Source organism: Lagenorhynchus albirostris, chromosome X, assembly GCF_949774975.1.
Source record: "Lagenorhynchus albirostris chromosome X, mLagAlb1.1, whole genome shotgun sequence".
Lineage (NCBI taxonomy): Eukaryota > Metazoa > Chordata > Mammalia > Artiodactyla > Delphinidae > Lagenorhynchus > Lagenorhynchus albirostris.
The window spans coordinates 32,450,898-32,474,047 of NC_083116.1; the positions used below are offsets into that span (position 1 = coordinate 32,450,898).

General features: G+C 37.6%; 1 protein-coding gene across 1 annotated transcript in view; it reads left to right on the forward strand.

Moving 5' to 3' along the window:
* IL13RA2 (interleukin 13 receptor subunit alpha 2) overlaps positions 1-23,150 on the forward strand; it is a 45,718-nt gene that overhangs the window by 10,338 nt on the left and 12,230 nt on the right. The window contains exons 2-3 of the mRNA XM_060138496.1: positions 20,092-20,218; positions 21,996-22,147. Coding sequence (XP_059994479.1) covers positions 20,125-20,218; positions 21,996-22,147 — 246 coding nt within the window. The 5' untranslated portion in view covers positions 20,092-20,124. The remainder of the gene's footprint in view (positions 1-20,091; positions 20,219-21,995; positions 22,148-23,150) is intronic.

The window sequence follows — 23,150 nt, forward strand, 5'->3', positions numbered from 1 at the left end:
TGACTGCTTACAGAATCATTTGTATCATCTTGCCTTATTCTCTCAGAAGAATGACTTGACCCCAATTGTCCTTAGGAACTTCCCCACTCTGAGGCTTTGATGTACCTCTTCATTTCATGTCCCTTGGGTGAAATGAAGGGACATGACCCTGGCCTGCATCAAACGTGGGTTTATACACTTTTTTTGGTGTAGACCAGCTTCCAGCTATGGGGGAACCATTCCAACTAGTCTTATCCCACCTCCTTTCTCTACACCAATCAGGCTTACTCCCAAATTCTCTCTTAGGAGTTGCAACGTGCCTTGTATCTGTGTCAGAGTAATGAGTGCTAAGGTATAAGCATACAGGTTTCACTGGCAACTTCTAATGATGTCACTAGAAAGCCATCAAATAGGACTTTTAGTATATTAAAATGAGTTGTCTTTTTAGTTTCTTTCTCTTCACACCAAGGAGCAAAGCTAAGCCTATGCTTTCACTGATTAAGCTATCAAATCAATGTAGAAGTTCAAATCTAATCAACTTTAACATCTGAGGCATGGTGCATTATTGTTTCCAACAGCATTTTATTAACTTTACAGTCAGCCCCCCATATCTGTGTGTTCTGCATCCACAGATAAGGAGGACCAACTATACTACACCATTTTATATAAGGGACTTGAGCATCCATGGATTTTGGTATCCGTGTGGGGATCCTGGAACTAATCTCCTGTGGGTACCACGGGATGACTGTATTTAATTTATGGTTCACATGTCTACAAATAAATGTGCTGTATTATTCCAAGGTATTATTATACTTTTATTTCTTTGAATTGTACCTCTCCATTATACTACTATAAAGTATAGTATAATAAAATATTTGCAAGGGCCAGAAAATTTGGGGGAAATAGGAAACTTGAAGAAAACTTCCTGGAGAGTTGTTTTTTGTTTTTTCTTTTTTTAAATAGAAGAAAGTAAATGAGTTAATTGGAACTGTAGTCACAGGGAAAGGAAAGAAGATTTTGAATCTAGGTCTCCTTTTTCTTACCATCATGTCAGCAAATTCTGATTATAAAATTCCTCACGTAGGCCTGATAAGTATTTCTGACAAAAATGACTGTGAAAGAGGCAAACTAGCTGACATCTGAAAAGCAGATACCAAACTCCCTAAACAATTCTCAGTTTCTTTCCACTTTCCAACTTCAATTTAGGGGGAAGCATTAACTATGCGAAAGAACACAGAAAGAAAAAAATATCTTAGGTAAAACATAAAGTTAGTAATGGAGTGAAGACTGTAATCCATGATCCCCTCTTCATTCAGACTCTTTGCTTTTTCTTTGTTTATTCATATATTTAGTGTAAAATATATCTTTGGTATTTGAGAGAAGCTATCAACTCTGAACCTGTGTTCCAAAGCAAGGACGATACTTTTTATCCATTGGAATATTAGATGGTATATAGACTGAGATCCAGTCTCAATTCATCCCTTTTTCAGAATAAATCAATGATGTCACTTCATCTACTTTAGAAAAGCATCAAAAGTATCCTGGCTTCTTATAGTTTTGCATTGTTCCTGGTCATGGAGATAAAATCAGGGGTGGATTAAAAACTCTGTGGAGACTTGAAAGATGAGGGATGATTTGGTGTTGATCTGAGTTTCTTAATTTAATTTTATCTGGGCTGAAATAAAATCTTGTTTGGTTATGTAAAGAACTATTTGATAAACTTTCAATGGGAGAAAATATACATGACACTTAATGAATTTTAATTATAACACTGAGGATTTTAGAAATCAGGGAAACCTTAGCCATCATCTAGTTCTAATGCTAATTTTACATATGAGAAACTGACCATTTCTTAGGGAAAATACAGAGGCAATTTTTGCTTGGAATTGAAAGTTAGACTAGATGACTTCTGAGGTTACATTCAATAAATTTTTTGAAACTGAGGCCCAAAGAAGTTGAGGAAATCGCCCAAGGTCACCTAGTTGATTGTGGGAAGGAGAGCCTAGAGTTGAACCCAGGTTTCTGGATTCCTTGTCCACTTATGACTCTCTTCCTACTTAAAGATATTTGAAACTCAACACAGTGAGTTTATAGTCCTGGCATAGTCCTAGCATACACATACTTACCTTTGGATTATCTTTTAATTCCCAATGTGGTGAGTCACATAGTAAAATAACATTAGCATACTGAAATGCTGTATCAGGAACTAATTAAAAGGGAAAGAAAATCACTCAGATGAACTTCATGATTTCCTCTGAGTCTTTTGACAAACGTAACCTTGAATGCTGAACTGCTTTGAATGCACATTTTCTCATGACAGTACATTTGGTGGATAAAGCAGAGCTCCTCCTACATAAAGACTTCAGTTCTAAGGTCATATAAAATCCACTAAGTTAATAAGCTGTTCAATGAGCAGATTTCAGTGATATTGCAGAAGAATTTGATTATAACTGGACACATTATTTACTTATAGTAAGTCTGGAACTTAAATTTGGGGGAGGGAGAGAGGGGATTAGAGGTAAATTGTTTTGAATAATTATTTGTTTCACTTTCTTCACCTGTTTTAAAATGGGTTCATAAATCTCTTTTGTGGCAAAAATTGTTTGACTTGACATAATATTAATTTGGGGAAATAATGTAATTTTTTGCATGAAGCTAATTAATAGGTGCTGGTTAATCAGTATAAATAACACTAGTGATTTTAATTTTTATTGTTGTTTTCTTATTAGCCTTTATTTTCTATACAAATCATACCTCATAAGCAAACCTGGTCCTTTAGAAATGGTAAGAATAGTTGCATTTTAGAGTTAAGAGGTTTTCTGAGATTGTTTTCTATGTGATTTTTTTTCTATAAGTGAGAATCTTACACTTTGCCATAACTTTTCTCTCTTAAGCTCAGAAATAACCATAGAGCTCCTCTAAAATGAATGATTTAATTTACCTTTATATGATATTTTGATTTAATTTATGAAACATACATACCTGTATATATGGTGATTTCATTTACTTGAATATTATGGTTACATATATAGTAGATTATTAAAATAAAAATGACAATTTTCACTGCTTTTGCTCTGAAATGAACTGACATTTTATACATTTGATGCTTGTTTTCCTTTGAAAGAATCCATAGTTAAGATTTAAATCTGACCATCACTTTTATACATTGCACTCATTTTGGATGCTTCCAGGTTAGCTTTCTTTCTTCAATATGTAAAAAGATATATAAAACCAGAACATGAATATAGGGCATTTATCAGCTGTTTTTAGTTAAAATTTTATTAATGTATAGAATTTTTAGAGCGTTCAAGACTTAACTGCATAGATTTATTATTATTAAGTAATAAACTAAGGACTAAGAGATCTGGGTTTTAGTTCTAGATCTTTTCCATATGGTCCTGTGACCTTAGGATGGACATCCTACCCCCTCTCCATCTTTATTTCTTCATCTGTAAAGTAAGCCAGATGTCCTGACTCTGCCTAATGTTGTGAAAGGCAGTAGAAATGTTAAAAATGATTATTTAAACAATAGGATTAAACAAAGGAGAGACAGAACAACTATTGGATTCTTCTTATTTTTTTTTAATGCTAAGATCTTACCTGTAAGTGAAAAGCTGCTTTCAGGATATTTTTTTGAAAATCGGAGAAATATCACCTGTATTTTTCTGCAACTTGGAGGAGTGGGGGTGGGGTAGGTTGCTGGTTCCTTTTGATGTATTTTTCAGAGTGTCTTCAAAGAATTAATAGGAGGTGACTCCTGGATATGGGAGAAGCTGAAGGCAGCTAATAACAATTGGGTTATTATGGCCACTATGCTGCAGACATTTTATGTGAACTATCGCAGGGCTCCCCAACCTCTGGGCCATGGACCAGTACCAGTCTGCGGCCTGTTAGGAACCGGGCCGCACAGCAGGAGGTGAGCAGTGGGTGAGTGAGCAAAGCTTCATCTGTATTTACAGCTGCTCCCCATAGCTTGCGTTACTGCCTGAGCTCCGCCTCCTATCAGCATTATGGTGAGTTGTATAATTATTTCATTATATATTACAATGTAATAATAATAGAAATAAAGTGCACAATAAATGTAATGCACTTGAATCATCCCCAAACCATCCCCCCCTCCCGCCACCCCCCCACCCAGTCCATGGAAAAATTGTCTTCCAGGAAACCGGTCCCTGGTGCCAAAAAGGTTAGGGACCACTGCACTATCCCATTTAATTATTTCCTAAGCCCCAAGTATTACTGCCTTCATTTTATAGATAGGAAAATTTAAGTGCAGAGAGCTGAAGTGTCTTCTTTAGATCTGTGTGGCTGCAGTGTCTGGGCTCTTTCCATTATTCCATGCTGCTCCAAGAGTCTCATGGGGCAGTACTAAGAAGATTTGGAATTATGTCTTCCATTCTCTCTGTGGGATCAAGACTTATACTGGGGAGATGGATAACGTGGAGTCACAGAGTAGGTAGGCAGGTGCCTACATGATATGATTTGGGAAGCAGTTGACAGGCCTGCCCACAAGTATCATCTTCATTGGCTTGTCACATTCACTTTTCCTGAGATTTTACCACTAAAATGATTACTTTGCTTGTTTTGTTTTTCTTTGCCAGTGGGGAGGTTGTGAGGATTTTCAAATGCACATACTCCTAGGAGAGTTCATGTATTTAGCAGACAGTGTGAAATTGGAGAAAGAGCTCAGATTTAGGAGCCAGGAAGACCTGGAACTGAATTCTGATGCCACCAAGTCCTAGCTTTTTAACTTGCATGTGATAACTAATCTCTCAGAGCTTCACTTTCTTCTTGAATAAAACAGAGATAATAATGTATATGCATAGGCCCTTATTATAATAATTATAATATATTAAATATCTGGTATGGGTAGTTGTGGTAGAGTGGGAAGAGCACTGGAATGGAAGTCAGGAGACTTGGTGTCCTGCCATATGCTTTCATTCATTTGCACAACATCAGTCACTAATACTATTTTTAAGCTGTGTAAATAACAAACCTGTACTTATCAAAGAAAAGCATGGAGAAGAAAGTATATCTTCCCTAGAACAGTGATAAATTCCATTTATGCAGATTTTCTTAAAATAGCCAGATGATCCTTCAATACATGATTTCAAAACACGGATGTTGTAATTCAGTTTTCTCTGTTTCAAAGAACATGAATACACAGGGATTATAAATATTCAAAATATTAATGCAATTTATCATCATTTTCCTTTCCTCTATTTCCAGTACCAAATGGTAGCATAAATTCCCAAGCAGTGTCCTAAACCAGAAACAGGAATCATCCTAGATTCCTTTCTGTCATTTATCTTCAACCATCATTTCATACCCACACACATCACAGATCTCCTTCTCTAAATACCCATTTTCAGATGGAAGATCATGATTTTGGTGTTTGATATTTTGCATTTGAGGTGTGTTTGAGACTTCTAAGTGAAAAATTTGAGAGAACAATTAGATATACAGGTCTGGAGCTCAGAACAGTAGCTTGAGTGAGAGATATATGTTTGAAAGTCATTGGCATATAGATAGTAATGGAAGCTGTGGGAGTGGATAAAATTACGTAGGGAGAACATAGAGTCAAAAGAGATGAGGGCTTCAAAGAACTTCATTTAATATTAGGATAAGTAAAGGGTGAACCTAAAAATGAAATGAAAAGTGTGGCCAGAGAGGTAGAAGGAAAACTGGGAAGCTGGTGTGAGAAAAACCAAGGGAACAGTGTTTCAAGAAGGATGGTGGTAAACAGGTGAATGCCACTTTAAGATTGGGATAAAAAATATTGATTGGATTCAGTAACATGGAGGCCATTAGTTATTTTAGTGGGACATGTTTCAGGAGAGTCATGGATTGGTGGTGGGATGAAGGAAGAAGCTAGAAGGGAATGGAGTGGTGAAGAGTGAGTGGGAGGTGTGAAAATAGCAAGTATAGACAACTCTTCCTAGAAATTTGGCTGTGAAGAATATGGGAGTATTGGGGCAGTAGCTGGAGACAAATATATGGACAAGATAGTTTTTTTTTAAGTTTGGGGAGAAATGAGCATATTTAAATGCTAATAGATATATCCACCTGATATTTATGTATGTATGTATACATACATCTCATGTATGTTGAAAATATATGAGAAGAAAAAATTAAATGGTAAGATTTCTGATAATTGATCAGGGTTGGAATCCAAAACACACATGAGGAGTTTTACCTTAATAGGAAATATACTCCTTTATTATAGCAGTAGGGAAGGAAGAGAGGGTGTGGGGAAAATGTGAAATCAAGAAGATGAGGGAATTTCCATCTGATAGCTTCAATTTTGTTTTTATTTATTTTTAATTTTTAGTATAGTTGATTTACAATGTTGTGTTAGTTTCTGCTATACAGCAAAGTGAATAAGTTATACATATATCCACTCTTTTTTAGATTCTTTTCCCATATAGGTCATTACAGAGTATTGAGAAGAGTTCCCTGTGCTATACAGTAGGTCCTTATTCAATTTTGTTTTTAAAGAGACAAAGTCATGTGCTGAGATTGGGGAGAGGAGATGAGAGGATTGGAGATACTGGAAGAAGTTTGTAATTATTGTCAAGAATGGAATAAAGCTGAACAGAGATATGTAATGTTTCTGAGTAGTACTGTGGGTTCATGTGAATTTGAATATTATAACTTTATCATGGAACTAATCTATTGTGGGACTTATTCCTTCAGCACCCACCTTCTCCGGCATAGGCACAGAGAAAACCTGAAAGTTGGATTCATTCAAGCTTGGGATTTTGTTAGGAAGTTATGATAAACAGGCAGAGGGACAGCTTTAGTTTGGGGGTATGGAAACTAATCTAGATTGAATAAAAAAGGGAAGAAAGCAAAGTCTGCCAGATGGATTTGGAAAAAACAGTCAAGTCTTTGCAAAGCTGAAAAATGATCACAGTGGCAGTACTTAAAACGTAAGCTAGAATGAAAGGAGATTATGGGAAAATCACTTAACTTCTCTGGCTTGTTTTCTCATCTGTATATAAGCCATGGTGATAGACAGTGGAAGCCAAGTATGTTTTGTGTCTGTATAAATTTATGCATGTATCTCATTGTCTTTTGATAGTAAGTATCAAGAGAATCAGGAGGACCTAGGAATTTCTGAAGAGCATCCTGCCCACTTCTAAGGAATGAAGTAGGGTTGGAGGATAGGAAGTAGAATGAAACAGGGTTAGAGGGTAGGAGGTATGAGTCATTCTAACTTTCCCACTGATGCTCAGTCAAAGGAAGACAAAGCCATGCTTCTATAGGTGTGATTCTACTACAAGTAGTTCTCTTTTTTCTAGGTATGTTTGACTTTGCTCATCCAGCAGTGATTACTCTCTAACTATGGAATCAGCCATCTCCTTTATCTAGCACTTTTGCAGGAAGAACAGTGTACATTATTGGTGGAATTAGTACTGATTCATTGAGAGGAAACTTGAACTCCAGGGCATTTTGATAATAACCAAAGCATGTAGATGAACTATCAACATCTGGAAAAGGTGAAGCAGCATAGGATTAAAATTATGTGAGTGCACCATCAGAACATCGTTCAGAAAACTGTGGCAGCAGCTTATGGTGGTGGGAAAAGTGCTGTGGTACCTGAGAGCAGCTCATATTAGCAGAATCTCCAGGTGTCCAGAGAGAGTTCTCTAGCACTTATTTAGCACAGTAAGGACTTTGAAGGCCTCAAACGGGATGTTGGAGTTTTATCACATTGTGTTTTGTCACTGTGAAAAGTTTCTACTTCAGCATTTGTGGTTATAATATTTGCAAGTGGGGTGGTTCAGTATGATTTTTTCCCCCCAGGTATCTGGTTGGAGATTTTAGCCAAGGAAGTGCTACACAGCTTAAATGTAGCTGACTCAAAGCCTACGTAGAAAATGAGGGGTTGGACTGTATAAGCGCATACATTGATTACCTGGAAATTTGGGCTTAAAAGATTATGAACTTTTAAAGGATTTTTAGGGAATTCCCTGGGGGTCCAGTGGTTAGGACGCAGCACTTCCATTGCCGTGGGCCTGGGTTCAATCCCTGGTCAGGGAACTAAGATCCTGCAAGCCACGTGGCGCAGCCAAAGAAAAGGACTTTTATACACAGTGCTAAATATGCCTCTATTTAGGTTGCAGGCTCTTCTTAAATAAGAAAGTGGTTTATTTTGCTCTCACATAACTATTAGGTAGCTAATCCAGGGCTGCATGAAGCTTTACTTCATGAGGTCAAGGCCCTGGGCTATTCCAAACTTGTTCTGCCATGCCTAGGGTGTTTTCCTCATCTGCTTAATCAGAGATGGCTCACGGGCTTCCCTGGTGGCACAGTGGTTGAGAGTCTGCCTGCCGATGCAGGGGACATGGGTTCATGCCCTGGTCCGGGAGGATCCCACATGCTGCAGAGCGGCTGGGCCTGTGAGCCATGGCCACTGAGCCTGCGCATCCGGAGCCTGTGCTCCACAACAGGGGAGGCCACAACAGCGAGAGGCCCGCATACTGCAAAAAAAAAAAAAAAAAAAAAAAAAAAAGATGGCTCACTACCAGGACCACATTCTAAGAAGCAGAGTGGAGAAAGGGGGAAAGGGAAAGGGGAGAAATGGTCTATTCTCTTTAAAGGCATGACAGAGATTGGAGATAACACTTCTGTTTATACCTCTTAGGCAAGAACTTAATGTTGTCATGGTAGCCTTCATTTTGTATGCCCATGTGGCCAGCTAAAACATGGGGGTTTCATTACACTGAAGGAGAGGAGAATGAATATTAGGGGACAAGTAGTAATCTCAGCCACACTGCCTCCAAAAAAGATTCTATCAATTCACATTTCTGCCAGTAGCCCAAGGAAAGCTCACACACTATAGTAACCATTTTGTTTATTAATTTTGCTTATATTATAAATTATTTAACTGTAAGTTTATATAATTTAATTTTTAAAGACTTAATTTTTTTAGAGCATTTTTAGGTTCACAGCAAAACTAAGAGGAAGGTACAGAGATTTTCCATATACCTCCTGCCCCCACACATGTATAGCCTCTCCCATTATCAGCATCCCGCACCAGAGTGGTACGTTTGTTACAAGTGATGAGCCTACATTGACACATCATAATCACCCAAAGTCCACAGTTTACATTAGGGTTCATTCTTAGTGTTGTATAGTCTATGGGTTTGGGCAAATGTGTAATGACATGTATCCATGATTATAATATCATACAGAATATTTTCACTGCCCTAAAATTCCTCTGTGTTCTGCCTAGTCATCCCTCCCCCTCACTTCAACCCCTGGAAACCACTGAAGTTTTTGCTGTCTCCATAGTTTTGCCTTTTCCAGAATGTCATGTAGTTGGAATCATCACTTATATTGCCTTTTCAGATTGGCTTCTTTTACTTAGTAATAAGAACTCAAGGCTCCTCCAAGCCTTTTCATGGCTTGATTTCTTTTTAGTAGAGTAATATACCATTGTCTGGATGTACCACAGTTTATTTATCCATTCACCTACTGAGGGACATCTTGATTGCTTCCAAGTTTTTGCAATTATGAATAAAGCTGCGATAAATATTTGTGTGCAGGTTTTTGTGTGCACATAAATTTTAAACTCCTCTGGGTAAATAACCAAGGAGCATGATTGCTGGATCATATGGTAAGAGTGTGTTTAGTTTTGTAAGAAATCACCAAACTATCTTCCAAAGTGGCTGTACCATTTTGCATTCCTACCAGCAAAGAATGAGAGTGCCTGTTGCTCAGCATCCTTGCCATCATTTGTTGTTGTTGTCAGTGTCCTGGATTTTGGCCATTCTGACAAGTGTGTAGTGAGTTACTGTGGGGTTTTGTTGTTGTTGTTTTTTGGTTTCTGGTTTCTTTGGCTCTCCTTCCATAAACTTGATGGCAGGGAACTCTGTGTCTTGCTTGCTTTCGTATCTGCAGCCTTGAGTGCAAAATGGATGCTCAGGAAATGTCTGTGAAATGAAGATCTGGATAGATGCCTATGATCGTATCAGCACCAATACAGCAATCAAAGGCACAGGCCATAAAAATAGAAAATAGGGGCTTGATGAGAAGCCCCTAAAGTCATTTAAGAAACATTGTCTAACCCAACCTGAAAAGCAGCTATCAAAAAAAGTGAGAAAGTAGGTGAGTAGGCAGACCTACCACTTAAAATTATTAGTGGATTCAGAGCTTTTAAGCAGATGATTATAAAGAACCAGTTCTCTTAAAGCAGGAAATTCATTTTTATGAAGGGCAATCAGTCCAGTGAAAAACAATAAAGCTCTGCTGACATACAAGTAAAAAATAACCTTTTTATCATAAGTACTTTAAAAAAGTAAACTCACAAAGTTACAAAACTGGTCTAATCTTCAAGTAATGCATGGAAAATATTCTGAAGCCAAACAACTAATGAAAATGTATTGAGGGACTTCCACTGGTGGTACAGTGGTTAAGAATCCCCCTGCCAATGCAGGGGACATGGGTTCAAGCCCTGGTCCGGGAAAATCCCACATGCTGCGGAGCAACTAAGCCCATGCGCCACAACTACTAAGGCTGCGCTGTAGAGCCTGCGAGCCACAACTACTGAAGCCCACACACCTAGAGCCTGTGCTCCGCAACAAGAGAAGCCACCACAATGAGAAGCCCGCGCACTGCAACAAAGAGTAGCCCCTGCTTGCCGCAACTAGAGAAAGCCTGCGTGCAGCAACGAAGGCCCAATGCAGGCAAAAATAAATAAGATAAATAAATAAATAAATAGATTTATTAAAAAAAAAAAGAAGAAAAGAAAAGAAAATGTATTGAGAAGAGAGAATGCTCCAGTATATTTAAAATAAGGACAGCCAGGAATCCAAAAATATATTTATTTCCACTTAATGGAAAAGAGAAAACATCAGTAAGAAAGAGGAAAAGAGGGAGAAAATGGAAAAAGAAAAATATAAGGAAAGAAGATGAGGGGCGTGTGGGAGAAGAAGCAAACAGCAAGAGCCTGAATGATGAAATAGGATCATCCATGCTCTGAATCTCAAATAGGCTGCCAATCTAAGCCAGAATACAAATCCTCTTGCCTAGAGATATGCACTTATTGGAGCCCTTTGGGAGTATGGACAGTTATATTATTTGATCTCTCAGTTTCAGAGTTTTCAAAATACAATAAAGGCTTTATGTTCCCTAGAACAAGAATTTCTGATATCCCTTGATTCTGATTTTCAATCATGTTTCTAGACCAATAGCCAAGTTTTTAAAGTGCCCTATAAAAATATAGTTAAAGTTGTTTCTGATTACTTTTGTTGCAGGAGACAAATTTAGAAGAAAAACAATGAAATCTCAGATTGCACATAGATGGAAAGTAAAGATGTTCTACAGTCTGGAGAAATTGCAGGCTTTTAAAAATAATATTTCATTGGAAATGTGACAAGATGGAGATACCTTTGTAAAACAATTTGAGCAGATGGAAAGTATTTGTTAATCACTGGTGAAACTAAACTTTGATAGTTTCTAATTGTCTCAGAAAAATGTTCTACCTTGGTATGGTACCCTTTGATAAGTACAATCCTAAAATACTCTGGCCTGCATCCCTCAAATAAGAACACTCACTGTTACTAAACAGGTACGACAAAAATCTAAGTAACAACAGGATGAAACCTTTATGTGAGATGTTCTCCATTCCTGTTTTCAAGAGGGAAGAAATGAGTGACTTCCTTCTAGCAAGAGAACCTTATGTCCCTTCATTGCAAACTACTCAAGAGAGTTATCCATACTCATTGTCTCCCTCCCATTCTTTCCTGAACCCACTTTAATCTGAGTTTTGCTCCAGACATTCCACTTATTTCCTTATCAATGTCACCAACTATCTTCAAGTTTGCCAAATTTGTTAGACCATTCTCAGGCCTTATCTTACTTGGCCTATTGGTAGCTTTTGACATTGTCTATCACTTTATCCTTGAAACATTTTCCATACTTGGTTTCTGGGACACCACAAACTCTGGGTTTTCTTCTCACCTCCTTGGCCTCTCCTTAGTGTCCTTTGTTGATACCTCCTCATTTCTTTGGCCTCTATATATTGGAGGGTCCCAGATCTCAGTCCTTGGTCCTCTTCTCTTTATCTTATCTGCACTATATCCTAGGTGACTTTAATTAATCCTATGGCTTTAAATACTACCTATATATTGATGACTCTCAAAAATATATCCATAGCTCTGGTCTTTCCCCTAATCTCCAGAGTCAACTATCCAACTGCCTACTCATCTTCTCCTCTTGGATGTTAGTTAGGCAGCACAAACTGAAACATATAAAACTGAACTCTTGTCCATCATCCCCAAGCCCCATAAACAATTATTCAGTTGCCCATGACAAAAATACAGGCATCATCCTCTGGTACTCCACACTCAATCCATCAGTAAAATCCTATCAGCATCTCCACTGCTGTCAAGTTGGTCCAACTTACCATCAACTCTAGCCTGGATTATTGCTTCTATCCTTCCCTTCCATACAGAGTAGCCTTTTCAAATGTAAGTTACATCATGTTATTCTACTCACAACTGTCCAATTCCTTCTCATTTTACTAAAAATAAATAGGAAATCCAGTACCATTGCCCACAGTCGGCCTATCTTTGTGAGATCATCTAACCTTTTCTGTTTCTTATCCTACCGTTGTTGCTATTCCTAGAACTATTAAGCTGATTCCCTCCCCAGGGCTTTTGAATGTGCTATTCCTTCTACCTGCAAGTTTCTTTCCCTGTATCTTCATCTGGTTCATTCCCTCACTTCACTGAGGTCCTTAATGTTACTTTTTCAGAGAGGCATTCCCTGACCACCCTATCTAAAATGAACTCTCATTACTCTCTTTCATATTATCCTGCTTTATTTCTTTTTGTGAAACTTATAATTATCTGATATTGTCCGTCTGTCTGTCTGTCTGTTTATTGTCTGTCTCCCACTCCAGAAAGTTAGTTCCAAGAAAGCAGGTTCTTTGTTTTGTCCACTGCTGTACCTCCAGTGGCTGGAACAGTGCCTGGCATGTAGTAGGCTTCCAGAAATAATCGTTGAATAATGAATACATGATAGAAATATTTATGTGTTTTTGTTAACATTCTTTTCCATAACTGATGGCAGTATATGTTACACAATACCATATTTTCATGTATTTACAGTTTATATCTTATGTACATGCAAGAGCATACTGGTAGAATAACATTGAAACAATGTAAAATCTGCTATTGTACATTTTCTATTCTGTTTTTACTTAGTATGGAGAGGGTGGGTCACACTCTATTACTGACTTCTAAAGTTGTTATTCTAAAGTCATTACTTGAAGTGAATGTTTTGGGTACACAGTGTTTGCTTGCTAATAATTATTTGGGAGCATCTGGGAGTGAGGAGAAGTGTGTTGAACAAACAAAAGAGATTGTTTTGCTAGTTCCAGAGCAGTGGTGCCTTTCAAGAAACTGCATTGCTCTTCAGCTGTGACTTCATTTGAATAGAACTTAAGGTGTATTTAATAATAAGAATCTGACCTATTTTAAGAAAGCGATGACCTGGTAGATTTTTTAAAAACGGTTGTAAAAGCCTGTTGTTGGTTTATTTGGATGGAATTATAAGCTAAAAAGCTCTGATCTGCCCAGTTTAGGGACAGATTCTGAAATGTGTAAACTGCTTCATGAAGGAACACTATAAACCTGTCAGTTGCTGTGGTAGCTCAAAACGGAATTCTGTAGCTTTGACAGTGCTTCAGGAAACTTGTCAGCTGGATGAACTCAGGATGTCATACAGGAAACCATCTACAAAAAGGATTTGGGAATAAAATGACTACTTATGTTTTACAGGATTTATTGAACATATTTCATAAATATCAAGAAACAATATTAGTATGTAATGTTGGCAGGGACACAAATATAATCATGTTATATATAACTGGATGTTAAAGTGGTATTTGTTAAAAAGAGATCCTACCTGTACTTCATTCGTCTGCAGTGATTTTCATCATTCAGCACGTGCCTAACTTCTTTGTGTATTTTTGTGGGAAATGACAGTTGACTAGGGGCAAGCATGATGAATCTGTCTGATTCAAAGTCCTTTTATGTTTGAAAGTACACAAAGTCATCTTCAGCATTCTTTATAAACTACTCCACTGCGTGAAATATTACGTGCTAGTTATTATCTAAATTAGATTTGACTCACCAACAGTTCATAGACTGATTGTACTATTATTGAGCTATGTATTAATCTTAAAATGTTGTCAGGCCTCAGGATCTGTCCCGTTCCAGAGGTGCTGATTTTGATGCCGAGTCATGGCTGTACTCTAGGAACTATGAATAGACATTTGTACATGTTGGATGGTCTCCTTGAAATGAGACAAGTTATTCAGGAAGCCGGTGCTTTTGAGTCACATCCTGAAACCATGGATGGATACACACCAGATTAACTGATAAAACAGAAAGATATCCCAGGGATAACTCATAGGAGAGGAAATTGAGTTTCACTAAAGTGAGATATGTTAATAGGAGCATAGTCTTTAGAATTAGATATACACATATTTTTTGCTTAAGTTGTATGACCTTGCGTAATTTACTTAACCTTTCTGAGCCTCAAACAACTCATTTATAATACAGTATTGCGATAATAATAATTGTAACTATCAACGACTTAAATGAGCTAATCCATATCAAACATCTGGCACAGAGCTTGACACCTGGTAAGATAAACTATAGTCCCTATTATTATCATTTTCTAAATCCCCTGCCAAAGTTGGTGCTAGAGCCCAGATCTCCTAGTCAATGCCTTCTCATGTAAGATCATATAAATTTGTCATTTCACCCCCAGACAACATTTAAGCCTTTGCAATCACCCTGAGGCAGGGAAGACAGGGTGGGGCCCAAGGACATCCTCCTTATGTATATGCATTAGGCACAAGGCAAAGCCACCTCCTTGTTTTGCATTTAATGAGGCCATGACGCAGGTCAGAATGGCATCTAAAACAGAAACTTTGTAGCATCTGAGCAAGAAACTCTGAACATGAAAACAGTGGAGCATGCGCAAATAAAAATGCACAGGTTGCTGATGAGCCTGTACAACCTTCCAGGTGTGGCGCTCAACTAGTAATGGAAAATATAAGGGCAAACAGCTCTTAGAACGCATGTACAGTGGCTTCAGGAGGCAAGTGTGCCGGAAGCTGATGCAACCTGGTGCAATCCAGGCCACACCTAAACCTTCCCCTCGAGTATTCTGCTCCTAATCAAAAAGACCCCCACCCATTCAAAGGACTAAAAATAAGATGAAAAGGGGGATCAACAAGCCTGTGGGCACTCCTCACTTGTGAGGACGCTGGCACTCTTAGCTTCTGCCCTAAATAAACTGCTTCTTTGTTCTCTTTGCTCCTCAGCCTCAGTGTGTGTGTGTGTGTGTGTGTGTGTGTTTATTTTTCCTTGGTGTCTTGTGTTCCTTGCCCAAACTCTTTTGGACAAGTTGAACAAAAGCCTGGACTTTTGATAAAGCTTTTCCAGTATCAACCCTACTTTTCCATTTCTCTCTCCTCAAGCATTACTTCTCTTCTATTTTCCCATTTTCTTTTTCTCTTATCCCTTTTCTAATTGCTTTGGATGATATTTTTAGATATTTTAAATAATACAGAAAGTATCAAATTTCATAACTTTTTTTTTTTCTAAACAATGGCAACAGAAATAACATGGCCATACTTCCTTTAGGAGGTTTTCTTAGAAGCCACTTTAGTGACATTGCAAAACCCCATTCATCATTTTATAATAGATAATTATTTGTCTTTGTAACTTGGTCACTGCCTTTACAAACAAAACAAGAACCTGTGGCTATTTCAGATACTTTGGAAGGATCTTTTTTTTTCTTTGTCAAGGCAGAGAAGGAAATTTTCTACAAAACCGTATTATGTAAGGGACTGCATTATTAGCTTTACAACATATTTCTGTTCCTTATTTCTGTTACCTTTCCTTTCAGTGTGGATTGTACCAGCAGTGGAGTCTTGTTCAAGTCACATCAACTCTCTAAGCCCCAATTTTACTGATTGTAAATATGTGATACCAACATTTCATATCTGCAGATTTGTTAAAATAATTCAATAAATTCTTGGTAAACTATAAAAAGCTAAACAAATGCAATAAATTATTATTACTAAGCCAAAGACCAGTAAAGGCAGCTACTGGATCAACAAGGGTGGTAGAAGTTAGAGGTTAATAATAAGTACCTACTTATCAACTGTGCACAAGTCAAGTTTGCTGAATTAGTAGGAGCAGATGTGTAGTTTGGAGCAAGCTGTTTTCAAGTTTTTTCATAGTAACAAGGTGCTCAGAAACAAACCCCTTGCAAGTATATAGAGCAATTTACTATTCTCTTTCACTTTTACATACATTATCTCATTTAATCTTAAAACTGCCAGGCTGGTGTCATTACCTCCATTTTATAGAAGAAAACTGAGTTATAATTTGCTTCCAAACACATTAGTGGTTGAGGCAGGGCTGAAATCCAGGTTGATATTTATACTATTGTGCCTGTATACAAGCTCCTCATCTATATATCTATTGGCTTATTCAAAGATTACTTAGTCCTGTCAGCTTTTGCAACACTGTGCTGTGAGTCTAAGTTTGCTTTGGATGGCTTTTAGCCCTACCCGTAACCTCCCCTATCTTGTGACTTACAGAATCTGTATCCTGGCCCACTGGCTGTTTCAGGAATACCAATCTATTTTTTTTTCAGTGTGCTTGATTATCAGACAGGAAGGGAAGTGTTAGAGTTTCAGTAACTGTCTCTCAGTTGGAGAGGGGAAGAAAAGAGGGGCTGTGATAATTGCCTGTGATAATCCATTTCTTGAGAAACTGTATTATTGGTAAGTACCTGTAGTTTCTGCAATAATGCAAGGATTATCTCAGCCAACTCTTAGAATGAAGGGATTATGTAGCATGGCTTTGAAGAGGTGGGGAAGTGAGGCTGAAACCAGGAAATAACTTTAGGCCTGCCATTCCAAAGGAGATTCTTAGTGGGAAACTGTCTAAGTAACAGTGCTGTGGGAAACTGAGTGGGTAGAAACAGGAAGCTGTCCTCCACAAGGGTTACACTTGTGTAGTGGTTATCAAGGGTTCTGATACTAGGCTGTCTGGGTTCAGATCCAAGCTTCACCATTTATAGCCTGTGGTAACTTGCAGGGAGTTGTTTAATTTCTCCTTGTCTCAGTTTCTGGTCTTTAAAATGGGAATAAAAATAGTACATACATCCAAGGCTGACCAAGTATTATATGAGATTATGCACGTAAAGGGTTTAGCACAGGCTAGTGCCTGGGATGCTGGGAAGGGTAAATAAATAGTAGGAGGTATTATTTTCATTATTACAGATGTTATGATTCATCACTTGTACCTTGTGTCTTAGACAAGATTCAGCTGGGATAGTATTTGGTAAAAAAAAAAAAGTGCACAATGAAAGATTATTGAATTATTACTCTGCTAAAAATGTGATGATGATAAAACTATGTGGTGGGGTTGATGGTATGGGTGGTGACAATAGGTTGAGGAAGGTTCGCAGGGAGCCTTCTGGTAACATAGGTTCAGGACAGACTCCTTATAACAAGAAAGTTCATTTGCTAGTCAGTGGAAAGCACTTAAGAGAGCTGGTTTTCAGTCCTAGCTCTGCCCCCAATAAGTTGTATGAGCTAGGATAACTCACTTTCCTCTCTGGGTATTTCCTCATTTTTTAAAATAAAATGACCAGATGAGTGGTTGTTAACTGTGGACTGGGGGTGGGGAGTATATCAGAAAATGTTTCAAATTTTGTATCTCTGCATTTCCATCCCCCATCTTCCCTTTGTCTTCAGATCCCTTCCCCTCTTGTGAAAAACTCTGTCCTCTGGTAACCATATAGTATACAAAATACCTCATTGCACTAGTGACAGTCCTGTAACCCACAAGCCAAAGAAAGAATTGTCTTCATGTTCATTTGGGTAAGAAAGTCTAGGTGGGACACTAAGGTTGATTCAGGAATTCCTTTTGTGGATTTCTAGGTAAGTGATTCAGGAAGCCAGCTATCCCATTTCCTACCTTTGCTTAATGTATTTGGCTAATCCAGGAAGTGCTATTTGATAGCCTGAATCAAATTTCAGTAGCCTATAAATAGAATAGAAGCAAGGTATTTTTAACTCTTAGCATTTATGCTGTACATGACACAGGGCTATGAAATATTTAAGGAAAGAACTTTAAGATCTCTCTGAGAGGGACTTCCCTGGTGGTCCAGTGGTTAAGAATCCTCCTTCCAATGCAGGGGACGTGGGTTCCATCCCTGGTCGGGGAACTAAGATCCCACATGCCCACTAAGCCCACGTGCTGCAACTACTGAGTTCGCAGCCCACAACTAGAGAGAAGCCACGTGCTGCAACAAGGAGCCCGCGTGCTGCAACTAAGACCCGATGCAGCCAAAATTAAAATAAAATAGTTATTAAAAAAAAAAAAGATCTCTCTGAGAGCATTTTAAGGGAAGCCTGATTGTCTTAGTCTTTATAGGTAATATGAAAGGATTTCTCTTTGTCAGACCTATTGCCTTGGATCCAAAAGTAACCCGTCTGTTCACCTCAATCTGTAAAAGCAGCTCTATGGCAGAAATATGGCTTTCTGTTGACGAAACCTACTTACTATTTACAGATGCCTTAGAAGGCAGCAGTGGGCTGGTGGTGGGGAGGGAGGAATTGAGGAGAGAGATTCACTGGACCTCAGTAAGAGAAATGGCATCCCCTTATGAATTTATGAGACATAGAAAAAGAAACAGCATCGTGTTGATTCAGCCTGGCTAGCTAATTGAAGGAAGACTTAAATGCTGGAGTCTCAGAGGAAAAGCTTTCATAATCCTGAGTCAAACGTGTGGGATCCAGCATAGTAAGGTGGAAGTGCACTAGACTGGGAATCTCATCTCTGTTCTACTTCCAGCTCTGTTACTAACTTGCTGTGTAATCTTGGGTAAGTCTGAGTTTTACTTCCCAATATATGAAGGAGGATTGGACTAGCATTGCCTCCAATATACTTGCTGGCTCTAACAGTTTGTTCCCAAGGTTCCATTATGTAATAATCGAAGCCTACCAACATGAGAACACTACAAATGGAACAGGTAAGATGAAGAGGGTGGAGCAGGGAGAGAGGGTCTGTCCTGCTTAATTAATTTATGTAGGAGAAAAGAAAGGTAATCCCTGACTGTTGGGGTAAGTGACCTTTAATGCTTAACTTCCTATGAAATTGTTGGTTTTAGGAATATAGACTCAAAGAGAAGTGTAGAACTGCAAGTAGTGATGTTTCATTGAAGGGAGAGTATTTTTTGATTGAATGGATATGTGGAGACATGAATCCTTTTAGTTTCAATCATAAACTATTAGTTTAGTTTCAATCATAAACTATTATTCTTCAATAATAAAAAGATGAATAAATTGTATTCTGTGACAGTGAAGTGCTCTTTTAAGAAAGAGGTGGTAAATTCAGATTTGTCCTTACTGTATGTGGTGTGAAAATGGTTTGGAGACAGGAAAAACTGGATAAGGAGACCCCTGATGATGAGATCCTCAATTTAGGAAGGGGAGATTGGATGGGAGAGGGAGGAGTTGAGGCAAACTCTCAGGTTTCTGCTTTGGGCAACTGGGAAGATGATGGTGCCATTTACTGATATAGGAAATAACAGGGAAGAGTAGAACGGATAGGAGAGTAGAAGATGATGATGATTTTAATATTTAAGAAGAAATGAAGCAAAGTTCTGAGTTATCTGAGGTTTTGGTGTAGATTCTGAGCTTTGTCATTATTCAGATAACTTTCAAATCCTGGTCATAGCATATGATGTGTAGAAAAGTGTGTGTGTGTGTGTGTGTGTGTGTGCGCGTGTGTGTGTGTGTGTGGCGGGGGTGGGAGTTGAAGGGATATGTTTGTTTGTTTTGCTTTTTTTTTTTGCTCTCATAAGAAGAATGAGACTAAAATCCTCCTTTCCAATTATTTTGGTTCCAAACTTGATTTTTTTTTCTGTTTAAATGGTTCAAAGGGGCACAGTTTTCACAAGTCTTGATAGAAAGCACACAGAGAGTTCCCAAATGTATTTTTAGTCACATTTAGTCCTTTTTGAGGTATGATAAAGTTAAACTGCTATATTTTTCCTTCTTAGAGTAGAAATTTGAAGGTATTAAATCTTGGAGAAATGGCTTTCATTCATTTGGGTATCAGATGCCTGTATACCCTTCTTCTTTGCACAGCATTCGGCTCTACTTTGTCTTCAAATGCTGAGATAAAAGGTAAACCAAGAATGGAGTAGTTTTAAAATTAGGGATATTAACTGCCTTTTCAACCTACCCTATGAAAAGTGCATAACAAGTAGATGGCTTGTTATTGGAAATATTTCAGGGAGTCCATACACAAAAGATATGTTCTTACTAGTCAGCCTCATGTATAAGGTAACTGATGATAATAAACATTTTGTGGGATAAAAGCCAAACTAAAAGACACTTTCCATACCTTTCTGTGTAGTCTTTTCTAACAAAGAAGTTAATTATCCGAAACCTCATTGCCTGGTACCCAACTAACTGAAAACTTTCCTTTATTACTATCCTTAACTTTTAAGACAATTAGATAAATTTTCAAAATACAGAGATTTAAAATAAAATTTTAAAATAATTACAGAATTATTAAATCATGTCTAATGAACTTTTCATTGCAGAAGGTAATTAGAACAATGCATTTAACAAAGATTTCTAATCATAAAAGTTGAAACAGTAGTATTGTCATTTCATCCTCAATAGAAACCTTCTTTATTGGTTCATGCAGGTCCCATTTCAAATCATTATTTGTGCCACCGTTTCTTTCTGTTGATTCTTTTCCTCACCTCAACAAGTAATATGAAGTGAAGTATTAAAATGAACAACAGGGCAGAAATGAGAGGAAATCGTTAGCAGAAAGGCAACATGAGGACAGTACTATAGTACTAGATTTGCTAGTAGGTTTAGTAAGTTTATAGAATAATTTGTTTGTTTTTATTGCTTTTTAAATCACCAGATGAGGGAGCCATTGCCTCCCACTGCCCCCACCCCCTCAAAATAAAACAGGCTGTTTCCTGTCACTCTACTCAGCTGCCTGCCACTTTTTCTTGAGCCCTTCCAAAGAGTGGCTCTGGTTTGCCATGTTCTACAAATACCTCTGAACTTCAGTTGACTAGAGGATTCAATTATCCTGAATGGACCAACAAGATCTGCCTGTTCTCCTAATTCTTAAGGCGCTTAGCCATAGTAGTCATATTTTATATTTTCTATCCCTTTTTTCGTGTGGGCCATGATGTTATTTACATATGGTAAACACAAGATTAATACTGACTGATTCTTGCTATGAGAGAGATTTAGGTAATAAAGTGTTCCCATCCTAGACTAAATTCTTGTCTATATGACCACAGAGATAACTCCATGTTGAATTTCTTATTTCCATGAAAACTTATTACCTAGCTTGGCTAAGTCACATTTTACATATGCAATTCCTTAAAGAAGGGACAACTATGTAGCAGTAACCTAGATTTTTAAAAACAGCTTTATTGAGATACAATTTAAAGGATATAAAACTTACCCTTTTAAAGTATACTGGGCAGTGGTTTTTAGTATATTCACAAAGTTGTGTAACAGCCACAACTATCAAATTCCAGAATAGTTACATTACCACCAAAAGAAACCCCAAATCCATTCAGTAGTCACATCTCATTCTCCCCTCCCTCCAGCCCCCGGCAACCACTAATCGATTTTCTGTCCCTATGGATTTGTCTATTCTGATATTTCACATAAATGGAATCATACAATATGTGGTCTTTTGTGGCTGGCTTCTTTCACTTAGCTTAATGTTTTCAAGGTTCATTCATGTTGTAGCATGTATCAGTATTTCATTCTTTCTTATGGCTGGATAATATTCCATTGTATGGATATATCACAGTTTATCCATTCATCAGTTGATGGACATATGGAAGTAATCTAGATTTAGCAATCTTTGTCATAAGATACAGGATAAAAATTAAAATATCTTATTGATTTTTTTCAGTTAATCCTCCTCAGGATTTTGAAATAGTAGATCCTGGATATTTAGGCTATCTCTATTTGCAGTGGCAACCTCCACTGTCTCTGGATAACTTTAAGGAATGCACAGTAGAATATGAATTAAAGTATCGAAACATTGGTAGTGCAAGCTGGAAGGTAAGTAAAGCATGCACTTAAGATATTGGAATGATTATTAGTTTTCTTGTGATTCCTGATGTCAGTGTCTACTTTTATTCCTGTATCTCAATAGCTATTATTAAGATATAAGCTGCATGCTAATGAGAACCTACTGTATAGCACAGGGAACTCTAACTCGCTGCTCTGTGGTGACCTAAATGGGAAGGAAATTCAGAAAAGAGGGGGTATACGTATACAGCTGAATCACTTTGCTGTACAGCAGAAACTGACACAGCAGTGTAAAGCAACTATACTCCAATAAAAAAAAAAAAAGAATATTCTTCACAGTTTCACCACATTTTCCTCCTGAATTATCTAGGCATAAAATGGCAATTCTTTTATTTGTATTGGAAAAGAATGGACATTTCAGTTATTTCTGAAATAGTAATTACAATGTCCATTGCATTAAATCAGCTTTTGATTGATTTCTGACTCATTAAAGTATTGTATCATGGAATAAAAGTTCTTAAGAAAAAAAAATAATAAGCTGCATGCCTGCTGCTATCTCCTGTGCATCCTGCAACATCTGTTTTCACCCCACCCAGTATTAAGTCTACCATTGGAAATACAGGAAAAAAGAAAACTTGGTCCCATAGAATACGGACTTGAAGAGTACTTACACATTTTACCATATTTCAAAGTTACTCATATACCTGTATATGGGTCTTATATATGCTACTGGGCTATGTGAGCTTTTGCTCTGTAGGAATCAAGCCTTATTTATCTTTGTACTCTCCCTACAGAACACAGCATGGTTCTGTGCATATATTGTATTAAGTGCTCAGTGAAGGTTTACTGAATTAACTATTTACATAGTCAACAAGCATGTTTATTCAAAGATTTTGGTTGTACAAGGCATTCTGTTACCTTCCTAATTCAGCTAGGTAGTTTCAAGGGACAATTCAAATCAAACATTCATTGTGCAACTTTTTTCTCCAAGCACTCCACTAGCTAGGTATCGGTAATAGAAGGATAAATGATA